The following is a 15,666-nucleotide window of genomic DNA, read 5'->3' as shown; positions in this document are numbered from 1 at the left end:
TGATTATGAATTGGCAGTATCTGTGGTTTAGAAGCTGGGACTCTCCTAAGAGGAATGGGAAGGGGATGACCAGCAACAGTGTCCACTGGGACTTTCTATTTGTTTTAATGTTATCTTTTTATTGAAGTATGACATAAACATGAATCCCAACGTTCAAGTCAGTAAATTTTCAGAAAGTGAGTACACCCACATAACCAGCACCCAGATCAAGAATCAAAGCTTTTGGGGCGCCTGGGTGGCTCAGTCGTTGGGCGTCTGCCTTCGGCTCAGGTCATGATCCCGGGGTCCTGGGATCGAGCCCCTCATCAGGCTCCCTGCTCAGCGGGAAGCCTGCTTCTCCCTCTCCCCCTGCTTGTGTTCCCTCTCTCACTGTGTCTCTCTCTGTCATATAAATAAATAAAATCTTAAAGAAAAAAAAAAATCAGAGCTTTTCCGGTTTCCCCGAATTCCGTCATATCCCTGCCAGTCCCTGCCCCCTTCCCAAGGATGACCATTCTAAGCTAACTGCTAACAGCTTCGATTCGTTTTGCTTGTCTTTGAATTTTATAAACACCTCCCCTGTTGCCTCTGGCTCTGCGAGTCCTCCATGTCGTCGTGCGGCTGTCGCTCCCTCATCCTCATTGCGGTGTAACTTCTGCTGTATGAACAGACAATGCTTCTGTGGTCCCTTCTGCTGTTAAGGGACTCTGGATTGTTATTAGTTTTCGATGATGACAAATAAATAATGCTGCCGTGACATTCTAGCGCTTGTCTTTTGGTGACCGCCCATGGGTATTGTGACGTTGTGTGTAGCAGTGGACCCTCCGGGTTGCGGTGTGTGTGTATGTGTGTGTGTGTATGTTCGTCTTTAGCAGGTGATGCCAAACAGTTCTCCAAAGCTGTTTTGCCCGCTTACAGCCCCTCCAGAGCGTGCGGGAGTTCTGGTCCTTGCCCAGGCTTGGGTTATTGCATGGCTCGAATCCTAGCTGTTCCGGTAGGTGGGGAGGGCTTTCTCGTTGCTGTTTTCATTTGCATTTCCCTGATGACCAGTGAAGTTGAGCCCCTCTTTGTGTGTTTATTGTCATTTTGGACAGTCTCTTTCATGAACTGCCTGTTCAAGTCCTATGTTTATTTTTAAAAATTGGGTTGTCTGTCTTTTTCATCTTATTTTGCAAGAGTTCTTTGTTGAACACATGGAGTCCTTTTATGCCTAGCTTCCCTCATGTTGTCACCAGAAGGGCCCCACTGAGCCCGGGACAGCCTGTTGGAGAAGTCAGTAGAGAGTCACACTTCGGCTTCTCTGTTTACCCAGATGATTTACATAAAAGAACTTCAGTGTGTGTGTGTGTGTGTGTGTGTGTGTGTGTGTGTGTTCCAGGCGCCTAAATGCACATCCTCCAGTGACGGGGAGGACGACAGAGGTGGCTGCTAATGGTAGCGGGCTCTACACAGCAGTTCCCACAGGCCAGACAGAGTTCTAAGCACTTTACATACCAACTCACCTAACTGTTCTGACAGACAGTTGGAAGTGGGGACTGTCATCATGCCCATTGTAGAGGTGAGGGAGCTGAGGCCCAGGGGTAAGTAAAAGTCTCCTCGCTAATCCGGCTTCCCAGTCCTCTAGTTTGCCCGTCCTTGTTGTCCCTCTAATCTTATGTGCTGCTTTTTTTAAAGATTTTATTTATTTGGGGTGCCTGGGTGGCTTAGTCGTTTAATCGCCTGCCTTCGGCTCAGGTCATGATCAAGGTCCTGGGGTCGAGCCCCGCATCAGACTCCTTGCTCAACAGAGAGTCCACTTCTCCCTCTCCCTCTGCTCCTCCTGCCTGCTCATGCTCTCTCACTCTCTATCTCTCTCCCTCAAATATTTATTTGAGGGAGAGAGAGAGAGAGCGTGCGCGAGCACATGAGCAGGGGGAGCGGCAGAGGGAGAGGGAGAAGCAGGCTCCCCACCGAGCAGGGAGCCCGATGCGGGGCTCGACCCCAGGACCCTGGGATCATGACGTGAGCTGAAGGCAGCTGCCCAAACGACCGAGCCAGCCAGGCGCCCCTTTGAGTGCTTCTTAACAAGCGTGCTCTGTAGCTTAAGGTCCAGCCCGGCGGTGGGGTCAGCCTGGGGAGTGCTGGAGTCACTGTGACCACAGCTGCCATTTCCCAAGCCCGGCGCTAAATAGTCCCGGTACATAACTCATATACTCATATGCTCCTTCTGGCCTCAGCACTATCACCAGCCCCATTTCCCAAAACCGAGGTCTAGAGAGCTTAAGTGACACGTCCAAGATCACACAGGCTGCTAAAGGCAGGATTCGCACTCTGGCCCGACTGAAATCACAGCTCTGCCAGAGGCCACAGCCTACTACTCGCTGGCTGCATTTGACCTGCATGCACATTTTGTTTGGCCTGCAGGCTGTGGGGTGGTTTCTTTGCTTTGGGTTTGGTTGAGTCAGGTAACTGGGCTCCTTTTGAAACCTGGGCCTGAGTTGCCACGTGGGGACTGTCAGCTGGAGCAGAGTAGGTCACAGCTGCCCCTTAGACTGGTTGGCCTGGCTCCGTCTCAGCCTGGCTTCACTCCTCGCTTGCCCCGCCTGTTGTGGTCTTCAGGGCAGGGGGATGGGAGCCTGCACTACCCCTTCCCCCACACACACCCGGGGTGGGCGGGGGACAGGTATCAGAATCTCCCGGCCGGGGCTTCCTGCTGTAGTGAGCCACAGTACCTGGAGGCGTTTGCCGTTTCTCTGTGTTGTGTGACGGCAGGATAAAGAGCGAAAACTTCCGTATCCCAGTTTCCCAAAAGTGTCATTGTCACACCAAACTGCAGACTGTGGAATTAAGGTCAGAGCTGGGTTCAAGCCCCACCTCTGCTTCTTGTTTACATGAGCAAGTCCATTCTCTTCTCATAGCCCTGGCTTCCTTCTCTGGAGAATAGAGCCGGCAGTCCCTGCCCTGCCCACTGACCTAGGCATCACGGCAGCCCCCGTGAGACCATGGGTAGGAGAATACTTTGGAAACCAGGAAGATCACTCATACCCTCAGCCAGGCTGAGCATCCCTGACCTCTGGAAAGCTTGGCTGGGCCCTCCGCAGGGAAGAGAGTCTACATTCTTGGGGTCTGGCCTTGTCTTTGGGGCCATATGATTGTATCAGAAGGACAGAGCCCTAGGAGCTGGTCAGGCAACAGCCCAGGAAGGGGCTTCCCAAGAGTGTGGATACAGTTTGCAGGTGTCACCCAGACCACCCTGCCGGTGTAGCCCTCTCCTCATCCGGCACTGTGCCCTCTTGGAGGTAGACTGTCAGGGCCATGTCTACCCTCCAACCTACCTGCCCCACAGGCACCTGCTAGAGGGCTTGGGGCTCAACTGGGGCTATGAAAGGATCATCTCATAAAGCCAGCTAATCTGTGAGAGTCAAAACCTCACCTGCAAGATCTCTATGTGTTTTAGAGGTGGATTTGTTCATTCATTGCACAGAGTTCACTTAGCATTTGCTCTGTGCTGGGGTGCTGGAGGTGAGCAGCCATTCCACAGACAGATATGATTATGGTCGAGGGAGCCTCCATTGGCCTGAGCTCAGGACACTTGAGGGGTTGTGGTGGACAGTGAGGCTGGAATGGATAACTGAGCCTCCCACACCAGGATGGGGACTTTGGGCTTTATCTTGCAGGTAGTAGGGAGCCATTGAAGGTTTTTGTCAACACCCTATTAGCTTATGGGAGGAGGAGCAAGAGGGTGAGACCGAGTTTAGTCTGGGATGTGTTGGGTTCGAGGGTCTGTGGAACATTCAGTGGTTGATCTCTGGCAAGCAGCTATATGATTCTGGACTCAGGAAAGTTCTGGGCTAGGGTTGGCGATCTGAGAGTTGTCGATAATGAGGTAATGGAGGATTGGCTCTACATAGAACCCTACAGAGGGACGGGGGGAGGATGGAAAGTGGAGTGGTTCAGCCCTCAGATTACAGAGGAGCACAGGGGGGCCAGAGGAGTCATTTGCTTCAGGCCTGAATGACATTGGACAGATGCTCCTTGAATACCTACTGTGTGCTAGGAACTGTTTTAACTGTTGAGATACAGCAGTGAACAAAACACTCATGGAACTTATATTCCAGTGGGTGGATTCAGAAAAACAAGTAAATATTATGTCAAATGGAGGTAAATGCTATGGATAAAAATAAAGCAGGATGAGGAGCCTAAGGAGTACTGGTTGGTATTTGCTATTTTATATGGAATGGTCCAGGGAAGTCCCCACTGATAAGGTAACATTTGAGCTGAGACCTGAAAGAAACAAGAGAATGAGCCAGGCAGATGCTTGAGGGAAGAATGTTCCTGAAAGTGGGAACAGTGAGTGCAAAGGCCCTGAGGCAGAAGTGTGCTTGGCATGTTGAAGGAAGTGCAAAGAGGCTGGTGTGGTTGAAGCTGATTGAGCAAGGAGGAGGGTGCTAGAGGACAACAGAGTACAAGAGATGTGGGTGAGGGGCAGGGGAAAGATCAGGTGGGGCCATGTAGGCCTTTGGAAGGACTCTGCCTCTTAAAAGGGGAAGCTTTGGGGGGTTCCAGCCAGGATGACATGATCTGACTTAATTTAACAGGATCCCTCTGGCTGCTGTATGTATGTATGTATTTTTAAAAAAGATTATTTATTTGAAAGAGGGAGAGCGTGCACACAAGCAAGGGGAGCTGCAGAGGGAGAGGGAGAAGCAGGCTCCCCTCTGAGCAGCGAGCCTGACACGAGGCTCAATCCCAGGACCCTGGGATCATGACCTGAGCCGAAGGCAGACGCTTAACCAACTGAGCCACCCAGGCGCCCTGGCTGCTGTATTTAGGACTGTAGGAGGCAGGGCAGAAGCAGGGAGACCAGTTAGGAGGTGGTTGCCGTAACGCAGGTGAGGGATGATAGCGTCCCTGGTTGGGATCAGTGCTGCCAGTAGAGGGGTTGAAAAGTGGTTGGGCTCTGGATATATTTCAGTGGTAGAGACAGCAGAGCTTACTGATGCCTTGATTGAGGAATATAAGAAAAAAAGAGGAATTGAGGACTCAAGATTTTGACCCAAGCAATGGGAAGCATCGGTGGAGTTGTCTTCAGGAAAAACTGTGATGAGCAGACTTGAGGGGAGAAATAAGTAGTTTGGTGTGGACAGGTGAAATTAGGGCTGCCTCGCAGACATCCACACGAAATTCAAGTCGGCAGTACCAGCAGCCCTAAGGGCCCCATTTCAGCCCCTTCCCTTCCTTTCAGATTCTGGGTCCTTCTGTCCCTCTCTGGGCCCGTCTTCCTAACTGTCTCATCCCTGGCAGTTGACCTGGGCCACTAGCAGCCTGCCCACATTGAGAACTGACCAGACCCCCTGCCCCTAGGTTGTTCATAGGGACCTCAAGCCCAGCAACATCCTGTACGTGGACGAGTCTGGGAACCCCGAGTGCCTGCGAATCTGCGACTTTGGCTTTGCCAAGCAGCTGCGGGCTGAGAATGGGCTCCTCATGACGCCTTGCTACACTGCCAACTTTGTGGCCCCCGAGGTGAGTGCTCCAGGGAGCCTGGCACAGGAGGCCTTGTGCCCTTTTACAGAGGCCCCACGGGGTCCAGGGTTCCAGTCTGTGTGGCCTTGGCTTCGGTACCAAGGGAGGATCCAGCCCATGGTTGGGGTCCTTGTCCTGCCCTTTGGGGAGCAGCTCACGAGCATATGGGGCCAACTGCTGCTGCCCCTCAGACCAACCACCCTCCCCTGCCTTCCTTCCTGCCAGGTGCTGAAACGCCAGGGCTACGATGAAGGCTGCGACATCTGGAGCCTGGGCATTCTGCTGTACACCATGCTGGCGGGGTGAGCGGCCCCTCTCCCCGGCCCTCCCTCCAGCCCTAGTGCACAGGCGGGGCTGGTGCTTGGCTGAGGGGAGAGGCTCAGCCCTGCCTTTGGGAGCCCCACATGGAAGGGGAAGACTCCGCCCTGGGGAGTACCCAGCCTGAAGGGAGAAACAGCTCCCGACCCCCACCCCTAGCCCCAGGATGGAGGCCAGAGGCTATACCCCAACTCGGTGGACTTTTCTCCAGATACACTCCATTTGCCAATGGACCCAGTGACACACCGGAGGAAATCCTGACCCGGATCGGCAGTGGGAAGTTCACCCTGAGTGGGGGAAATTGGAACACCGTTTCAGAGACAGCCAAGGTGAGTCTGTGAGGCCCCGCTCATTTGGGGTGGGGAGGCAGGGTCCCATCCCAGGGCTTTTTAGCAGTTCATGAAGAGGTAACCTGCAACCTCGTTTCTTCAAGTGGAATGTTCCACAAATCGCTGTTGCTATATTTCTCCAAGTGGAAGGTTCCCAGGCAGACTGCCGTCCTACCTTGTTTGGACAATTTGGTGATCATTCACAGCCCTTCCCATGTTCTGCGCCCTGCGGGGGGACAGAGGCTGCATAATCACAGCCCTTGCCTTGAGGGAACTGGGTGTGGGGAGAGATAGGGGCTTGCATACAAGGAAAGGGGTGCCAGGCAGCAGAGAAAGGCAAGTCCTCCTCCAGGGGTGCAGGCGCTGGAGGCATGGAGCCGAGCTACCGACCACGTCAAGCAGAGAGGCCTTCTCAGAGGAGGGAGCATTTGAGCTCTCAGTATTAGCAAGCTTCCAGTTATGGGAGCCTCTGTGCCACACAGCGGGTCGAGCCCTTAATAAATAGTACCTCATATCAGCCTTATGAGGCAGATATTGTTGTTCTCCCTCTTTGTCAGAGGGGAAACTGAGGCTCGGAGTGTTGAAGTAATTTGCCCAGGATACTCACTTGATCAGCAGAAGAGGCCAGTTTTGAACCTGAGTCTGCCTGATCTCAATCTTAGGTTCTCCCCACCTTCCTGCATGGCTTCTAGAAGGTGAAAGAGAAAGGAAAGGACATTCCAGGAAGAAGTCCCAAAGAAGGGCATGTGCTTGGGGAGGCCTTGGAGCGATGTGGAGGATGGATTACAGGGGCGACTGGGAGGGTTCAGGCTGGAGACGGCGGGAGATGGCAGGAGGTGGCCGCTCGCCCACTTCTCATCAGTGGGGCACAGCTGTGGGCTCCGCTGCCAACTCCACCAACCGTCTTGTCCGCCGCGCCCGCAGGACCTGGTGTCCAAGATGCTGCATGTGGACCCTCACCAGCGCCTCACAGCCAAGCAGGTCCTGCAGCACCCATGGATCACCCAGAAAGACAAGCTCCCTCAGAGCCAGCTGTCCCACCAGGACCTGCAACTTGTGAAGGTATGGCCACTCTGGGCTGCTGGGCCTCTGGTGGCCCAGGCCAGGGTTCCAAGGGCAAGAACTTGGGCAGCATAGACTGCAGATGCTGTATCTATCTGTCCTCAGGGAGCTCCCATCTAATATGCAAGGGTGTCCACGGTCCTCTGGGGGACCCAGGCTCTGACCTGTGAAGCCTCCAGTCTGATGGAGGAGGCAGGACTACTGACCATGAAGGACCGCCAAGGCTGGATTAACAGGGGGCCGGGCGGGTGTGGAACACTGAGAGCGGCTGGGGTGTGCGTGTCCCTGCACCGCCCGCCGTTGTGATCTGACCTCCCCGCTTCTCTCCCAGGGGGCCATGGCAGCTACCTACTCTGCACTCAACAGCTCCAAGCCCACCCCTCAGCTGAAGCCCATCGAGTCATCGATCCTGGCCCAGCGGCGAGTGAGGAAGCTGCCGTCCACCACCCTGTGAGAAGGCAGAGCGTCCAGGCCGCAGGGCGGTGCTGGCTTGATGGAGGCCGCATATACTTCCCAGACGGAGCAGGCCTGAGTCACGGGGCCAGCGGGAGCGGAGCCCCAAGGGGCCCAGGAAGCAGTCAGCCCAGATCACCCCCACTGAGGGTGTGAGAAGTGCCTTCTCCTTCCCCAGGATGGACTTTTCTCGGCTCATGCTCTGCTGGTTGAAATCAATTCACTGTACAAACTCATCTTTTTTTAAGGAAAAAAATGGCAAAAACCGCCATGGATTTTTTACAAGATCCATTTGCCTTTCTGGGAGCAGAAATAGCCAGTGCAGCCCCAGGAGGGGCACTGAGTCACACCAAGGCTCTCTGCGGCTGAGAATCCTTAGAGCTTTGGTATCCTACCCCGGGGCACCCCACGACGGGCCATCTGCAGCCATCTGCAGCCATCTGCACATACCTCCGAGGCAGTCCGGCACCACCTTCCAGAGCCCTCGGCTGTTTAGCAGAACTTGCTCTATTCGCAGTCAGCTCCTTTTCCGTTCTGTTCTGCTGGGGGGTGGCGGGGTCGCTCTAAACCTCTTCCTGCTGGAAGAGAGGACCAGGACCCCGTGGCCCCCAGCTCAGGCACCAGCATCTACACCGGCTCCGCCAGGGGGTTCCCCGCAGGGAGATGGGGCAGCCGCAGGAGGAGGATCCAGGAAGCACTTTTGGGCGGACTTGTGTTGGAGTCTGCTCCAGGACAGAGTTCGCAAGAGGCCTGTGGGGTGGGCCGAGAGAGGCAGGGGCTCTTTTTCATTTCTTCCTCAGCTGGTTACTCAGGGTTCATCTGTCCACGGCCTTTCTAATAAATTTGCAGTTGAGCTGAAGCACGCTCGCCTCCGCTTTTCATCCCTGAATTTCCCCTCTCTGCTACTGGGTGTTGAGGACTTTGGCAGCAACAAGAAATGGATCAGGGCCAATGAGCCCAGCTGCTTGGAGCTCAGGTCATTTGGGGAGCATGTGGGAGTCCCACCGGCCCTTCCTGCACATTCCTGCCAGGGGATTCCATTATGGTATTAATAAGAGTCATGGTATTATTAGCCCCCAGTGACCAAGTGCCAGGCACTGTGCCTGGGCCTGTGTATCTCGTTTAATGCTAGTCTATTATCAACTCTGTTTATGGATGGGGAAACAGAGGCTCAGAGAGGGGAATGACATTTTGTCCACACTAAGTATTTTCTGAGCACCCACCTTGGCCCTGCTCCAGATACTGGGGAAGCAAGTAGAAAACAAGGTCATTGTTTCCATGGGTCTTTCCTCCTAATAGGGGAAATGGACAATTAACAAACTGAGGTCAGCTATGGATAAGACATTTGCAGAATTAAATTGGGATAGGAGATGGCATGATCAGGAAGGCCTCTTTGGGGAGGTGACCCAGAAGCTGAGATTGAATGATAAGGGGCTCTCCAAGACTAGGAGGTGGGGCAGAGTGGGCAGCAAAGGAGGTGGGCATGGAAACACTGTTTCCAAGGAGGAAACAGCCTGGGCATGCTCAGGGAGGGACCAAAGAGAAGCCAAAGTGGTTGTGATATCAGAGCCAGGGGGTTTGCATGAGATGAGGTTGGAAAGGAAGGTGGGACTGGTCATGCTGGGCTTTGTGGCCCAGGGAAAGGGATTAGGGTTTAATTCCAAGTAAAATGTAAGCTCCTAGAAGAATTTAAGCAGAGGAGTGACATGATTTGATTTACATTTTTAAAAGATGGCTCTGACTCATGTGTAGAGAGTTAATGGGGGGACGGGGGAGGCAGGAAGCAGAGTGACGGATCAGTGGCTCTGCAGTGGCTCAGATGAGAGATGGGGTGGCCTGGACTAGGAAAGCGGGAGAGGGCATGGGGAGGGAGTGAACAGGCAGGATATGCTTTATAAGTAAAGTAGACAGCATTTATTGGCCGTTTGGATAGAGAGACTAAGAGAGAAAGGAGATTCTTACATATCTTCCAGATTTTTGACTTGAGCAGTTGAACACGGAGGGAAATGTGGAGGAACAGGTTTGAGAATTCTGTGGGAGATACCTTTTAAATACCCAAGTAGAGGTGTCAACTAAGAGTTGTAACCAGAAGTTGGAGTTCTGGAGAGAGGTCTGGATTGGAAGTATAAATCTTGGAGTCACTAGCTGGGAGGCAGTTTATAGAGCCAAGAGGCTGGGCTTTTCCAAGTGTGGCCCACAGACCAGCAGCAGCAGCATCTGGGAACTTGGTAGAGATACGGAATCTCAGCCCCATCCCCAGACCTACTCAGTCAGATTCTACCTTTGAAAAAGATCGGCATACGGTTTTTGTGCACACTGAACTTTGAGAAGTGCTGTTGTAGGGACAGAGCAGAGAAGAAAAGGGACTGCCACTGAGCCCCGGAGCATGCTAGCACTTCAAGGTGGCACTGAACACCCACTGAGACACACAGTGCTGAGCCCCTGACCTGGGTATGTTCCACTCCCCTGAGACTCAATTTCTCCATCTGTGCAGTGAAACCAATATGTCCTGCCCTGCCCACTGCCCAAGGTTGTCCATCCTGGACCTCTTCACCCCAGCTGGAATCCTGAGCATCATCCCTGACCCCTTCCCCCACTTCCTGCATCCCATCTGCATCCTGGCCCCATCAATTCTGTCTCCTAAAATATTTGGGGGATTTATCCCCTCCTCTCCATCCTCCCTGTCCTCATATTTTTGTTCTTTGCCACAGCCTACTAATTCCCTCCAGTCTTTTGTGTTCCCAACATCCTCCATTTAGAATTACAAATCTGACCCAGCATCTGCCCTGGAGTGGCTCCTCATAGTACACAAGATAGAGCTCAGGCTGACAGTATCCTGTGTGATCTGGCCCTTGCTAAGCATCAGCTCTCATAACCTATCCTCATACTGCTCACAAAACCTGAACTGCCATGCTTCTGCCTCCCTTGGATTCTGCTGCTATGTGTTCTGGTTGACTTTTACTCATTCTTTAGGAAAATTTGAATGACACTTCCAAGAAACCAACCAGCATACCCCACACAGACTTTGGCAGTCTTCCTTTGGGATCCCCAGATATCCTCATGTTCCATTTCTTTGTACATCACAGTGTTTGGAAACAGCTGATGATGTCTTCCTCCCCTCCCCCACACCAGACTGAACTTGAGGATATGGACTATGTTTTGTTCATTTTGTACCCCAAGCACCTAGCACCAGGCCTGGCACACAATATTTTAGTCCTTAGCTAGCATTTGTTGAATGGGTCAGCACAAGAGAAAGCAGGAACAGTGGACTTGATGGTGGGTGGTACTAGAGGAAGCATAGAAACTACATCCTCAGAGTTGCTCTGCCCAGAGCAGTTAATGTCTTGTCCCAGGCACCAAAGGGAAGATTCAAGAACCAGGAATTGGTGATGGGTAGGGTGGGAGTCCATAGGTGTTTTCTCAGCAGCTAAACTCTAAAGCATAAAATACTTTACCTCTCTGAGCCTTGGTTTCCCTACTTGCTAAATGGGATCATTATTTCATGTCCATCTCACAGCGTACCTGAAGATCAATAAGCAAGTGAATATGAACATGTTTAGGAAGTTAAAAGAGCAGCTTGTACCATTAAGCTTGTTCTAATTTTCACAAAGTCAAGACAACTCCCCAAGAACTCAATGGACTCCAGAAACAGTTCCCAGCTGCCAGCATCTCAGCTAAGAACTTCCTTCTCTTGAGTGCTGACTCCCTGGGTAAAACCCACTGATAGAAATAACCTGGCTTGGGGAAACAAATTGTCAATTCATGTGTCCCTAAATTCTAGAGTCACTTTTCCCTTTAATGCTCAATAAAAATCCCTGAGCTCCTACCCTGTAGGACACCCCTTCCCATGAGATATTGGCTCCCATCCGTTAAACAAATACTAGGGGCGCCTGGGTGGCTTATCCCAACTCTCGGATATCGGCTCAGGTCATGATCTCAGGGTTGTGTGAGTGCACAGCCTGCTTAAGATCCTCTCTCTCCCGGGGTGCCTGTGTGGCTGAGTTGGTTGGGCATCCGACCCTTGGTTTAAACTCAGGTCTCGATCTCATGGGTCATGGGATGGAGCCCCACTTTGGGCTCCGAGCTCAGATTCTCTCTCTCTGCCCCTCCTCCCCTCTCTCCCTCTCTAAAAAATAAATAAATAAAGGAATACTATGTGGAAGTGCTGGGCACCAAGTGTTTTCCTTGCTTTACTTCATTTGATCCTCATGTGAAGGAGAAATGATTAATTCCACGTCATACATGAGAAAACTGAGGCTTGGAGGTTGATTTACCCAAGGACATGGGTGAGTGGCAGAGCAGAACTCAAAACGACATCTGTGTGATTCTGAAACTCACTCAACGAGTGTGCTGTCCCATCTCTCTGCTTCTGAGAATACCCCAAATCTACTTAAATGTTCCACAGATCTGTCTCGTGTGGTCATAAACGTTTCTATAATACTGGGGTCTGGTCTCCATTAGAGGATGTAGTTGTTAGGCAGTTACATTTCCCAGCTGGCAAACAACAGAGAATATGCTGGGAAATGCGGGGAGTTTCCTATGCACAGTCTCATAAGGTAGTGAGTTCCCCATCACCTGGGCTGCACTCACACAGAACTAATGAGCCTTGTCCGGATCTTAGAAGAGATTCTAAGTCCCCAGTCCGGGACTGTTTAAATGGTCTTACACGTCCCCTCCGAATCAGAGACTCAGATTCTCAATTGATGGCACAGGCATCAAAGTCCCTGAGCATTTCTTGCATTTTACCCACTATGTACCATGTGTTCCATGATCGTTTCTAAGACAGGCAACCTCAGAAAAAAGGCTGGTTTCCTACATATGTTAGATATCCAAACATTTGGTACTTTGGTTAACACTTGGATTTCTCTCACCCAACCCTATAATAAAAGGCCACCAAAGGACCTGCCAGTCTGTGACTTGGCCATTCATTTAATGGCCATAATAGCAGGCCTGATTTGGCAAGTTCCTTCTTTACACGGAGCACAATACACACATCATCCCTAAGGCAGTTATCCTCCGTTTTTCAAAAGTACGCAATAAGCCATTTCGCTTTTACGAAAGACCTACATTAGTATCTGTTTCTGCTAACCGAAAGAAATCTAAAGAGGATTTTCACTTACGCGAAAAAGGCAAAAAAGGAAAATAAAGAGCATTCAGCGTCTGTCTTGCGGTGAGCTCTTACAGAGGCAGCGCTCACCCCAAGCAGCCCCGCCAAACTCCTCCCTGGGGAGCCCCATTCAGCATCAAGCTGCCACAGCTTTTCTTTCTTTCCTTTCCTTTTTTTTTTTTTTTAAAGTAAGCTCTACACCCAACCAGGGCTTGAACTCAGGACCCCAAGATCAAGAGTCGCATGCTTTACCAACTGAGCCGGCTACTCTCTTTGCACTGTGTCTCGGAGCATCTGTGCTCTATGTCCGTTTATTCTGTGCATCCATTAGCAAGATGGGTTCTAAAGTATCAGAAAAGCTTAAGAGAGGTAATTTTGGGGGTCTTGGGAAAGCTAAAAAAAATTTCCATATAAATTAATGTTAATTGCTTCTTCTTTTTATGTCATTTCGGCTTATAGAAGTTTTCGTAGGAACTCCGTGTTTTCAGACATTGGAGGAAACCTGTACTCAAAGCAACCTCATGGTGTAGGTATTATAATTTCCATCTTATGAGGCTTAGAGAAAAAACCTGCCCACAGTCCCCCAGCAAGTTGGTGACTTGAGTCATATTTTGAACCCAGGTCTATTTGGCCCCAAAGCGCATAGTATGCACAGGCTGGACTTCACCCCACAGTGACACACAAAAATCTCACAGTCAAAAGGGCTCTAAAAGACTTAGAGCCAATCTCCACCCACTGCAGGAATCGCCCATAGATGGTTATCTGGTTCTGCTCAAATACCGCCAATGACGGAGATTCCACCACATCACAAAGCGGTCCCCGCGCAGCTGGAAAGTTCCTCCACTTTGAGGTCTTCTGAGCAGCCTCTATTTCTTGGGGGGTTCCCACTAACTCTAAGGGACCCAAGGGGGAAATGACTCAACAGTAGTAGGGAGAAATCTAAAGGAGCTCTCCCCTCCCCCGCAGGGAAGGTGGCTGCCACGGCAGGCAAAGGGTTGGTGCTAAGGCCGTGCTGCCTCGTGGCCCTCCCCCCGCCTCCGCCCCCAGGCCCATGCAGGGGGCCCCCTACCTGTTCCCTCCTGCCTTGACTCCTGCCCAGCTCATCTGTGAAGGCAGCAGTGGGTTCGTAGTGGGAATAGCACTAGACGTGGAGTCAGACCTGTGATCACACTCCAGCCCCAACACCGACCTGTTGTGTGACCTTGGGCAAGTCATTGCACTGCTCTGAGTTTCCCTCAACCGTCAAACAGGGCTATTGTGAACATTAAAAGAGAGGGTGTGTGTGTGTGAAGTGTCTACAGAGCTTTTCAGTTACAAGCAAACAGCACCCAGGATGTAGGAAGCTGTCTAGAGTTGTGGTTAAGTGCAGACTCTGAGGTTAGGCTATCCTGGTTTTAACTGTTTTCTTGACATACAAGCAGTCCTGGGTTAGAATCCAATTTTGACCACTTGTCTGTGTGACCTTGGGCAAGTCATTTAAAACTTTTTTTTTTTAATTGCTAGAGAGAGAGAGCACGTGTTCGTGCACACTCAAGCAGAGAGGGGAGGGGTTGGTGGGGTGGTGGGGGAGGGGAGAGAGAGAATCCTAAGCAGTCGCCAGGCCCAGCACAGGGTTGTACATGTCATTTAACTTCTCTGCTTTGATTTTCTCTTTTTTAAAATGGGGGTTAATAGTGGTGTCTACTCCTTGGTGAAGGTGAAACGAAGTAATGCGTCAGAGGCATATAGCCCAGGGCCTGACACATATGAAGTACTTAACCCACTTAGCCTGTTTTGACTACCCATTCCCTCCTCCCAGAGCACAGACTCCAAACTCTCAATTCCCTCACTCTCCCTCTCCCCAACCCCCTTTTAAGTAGAGGGAGTCACATCCAAGGCCTGGAGAGAGGTCCATGCATCTGAGCATCTTTGCCCCGCAGGCAGAGTCCTCTCTTAAGGACCTTCTCTTTCTTTGCCCCTTCTACCCTAGAGCCTCTGAGTTATACTTCATGTTTATGACTCAGTCTGAAACTTATTATAAATAATTTCCTCTGTTTCTCTTCCCTTCTTTTGTTCCACACCCACTGCCCAGACTGTGGGCCAAATTGAAATTGAGGGGCATGTGATACATCTTTGAACTGGATGTGAGGGCTGTACGCAATGGGCCTAGAGTCACTCACCCACCTCAAAATCTTCTGACCAGGGCTGGATTTGGTCAAAGTCATTCCTGCCGTCATGACAGAACTTTAGAGTTATCAGACCCTTTACATGGACTTCAGAGAGCGCCTGAAGGGGCTAAATTCTTGCTTAGAGGAATGAGTAGGGTTTGGAATCAGAAGGCACGAGATTGGAGTCAAAACTCAACCCCAGCCATGACTAGCTATGTGATCTTGGGCAAGTCGACTGGCCTCTGAGCCTCATTTTCCTCATCTGCAAACCATCCTCAAAGGGTTATAAGAACAGAGGCTCTGGCAGAGATTAGGTGCAGAGAAAAAGGGTAGCTAAATTGCGAGAATGCTTTGATAGAACCTTCAGAGCTAGGTGAGACCCTCCAGAACCAGAGGAGCTTAACTCGGGGTCCATAGGCTTCCCAGGAATATGGAAATTATATGTATATGTAAAACAGTATATATATGTGTATTTTTCTGGAAGAGAGGGTACAAGGTTGTCAGCAGATTTTGAAAGGGGTTTGTGATCCCCTAAAATGTTAAGAACTATTGTCTCCAGGAGAGCAGATAACTAGCACTTTTACTTTCAAAGTGTGCAGGACAGACTTTCTGTCCCAGCTCTGGGCATAGTTCATTCAGAAGACATGTATGTTCAGGCACTGAAGATACAAAGATAAAATCCTCCTCGCTTTTCTGGAGCACTGTGCATCAGAGAGGTTAGGTCATTTAGCCAAGGTCACATACTTCTAAAGGAAGCCTACTGTTA

General features: G+C 51.1%; 1 protein-coding gene across 6 annotated transcripts in view; it reads left to right on the top strand.

The window, feature by feature from the left end:
* Window positions 1–8,505, top strand: part of RPS6KA1 (ribosomal protein S6 kinase A1) — an 81,883-nt gene extending 73,378 nt beyond the window's left edge. For 5 of the 6 annotated variants that reach the window (XM_064589716.1, XM_064589714.1, XM_045898369.3 and 2 more), the window contains 5 exons: window positions 5,323–5,484; window positions 5,710–5,786; window positions 6,014–6,131; window positions 7,056–7,193; window positions 7,525–8,505. In XM_064589716.1, the coding sequence (XP_064445786.1) occupies window positions 5,323–5,484; window positions 5,710–5,786; window positions 6,014–6,131; window positions 7,056–7,193; window positions 7,525–7,647 (618 nt within the window). In that variant the 3' untranslated portion in view covers window positions 7,648–8,505. Of the gene's footprint in view, window positions 1–5,322; window positions 5,485–5,709; window positions 5,787–6,013; window positions 6,132–6,793; window positions 7,029–7,055; window positions 7,194–7,524 lie in introns of those variants that run through there. The other variant, XM_064589715.1, reaches the window with a different exon arrangement.
* Window positions 8,506–15,666: the final 7,161 nt, after the last annotated feature.

This window comes from Mirounga angustirostris, unplaced genomic scaffold, assembly GCF_029215605.1.
Source record: "Mirounga angustirostris isolate CCGP_5_RB_7025 unplaced genomic scaffold, mMirAng1.0.hap1 SCAF_4, whole genome shotgun sequence".
Classification (NCBI taxonomy): Eukaryota; Metazoa; Chordata; class Mammalia; order Carnivora; family Phocidae; genus Mirounga; species Mirounga angustirostris.
The sequence above is the reverse complement of the archived record's forward strand: the minus strand, read 5'-3'. Positions and strand labels throughout refer to the sequence as shown.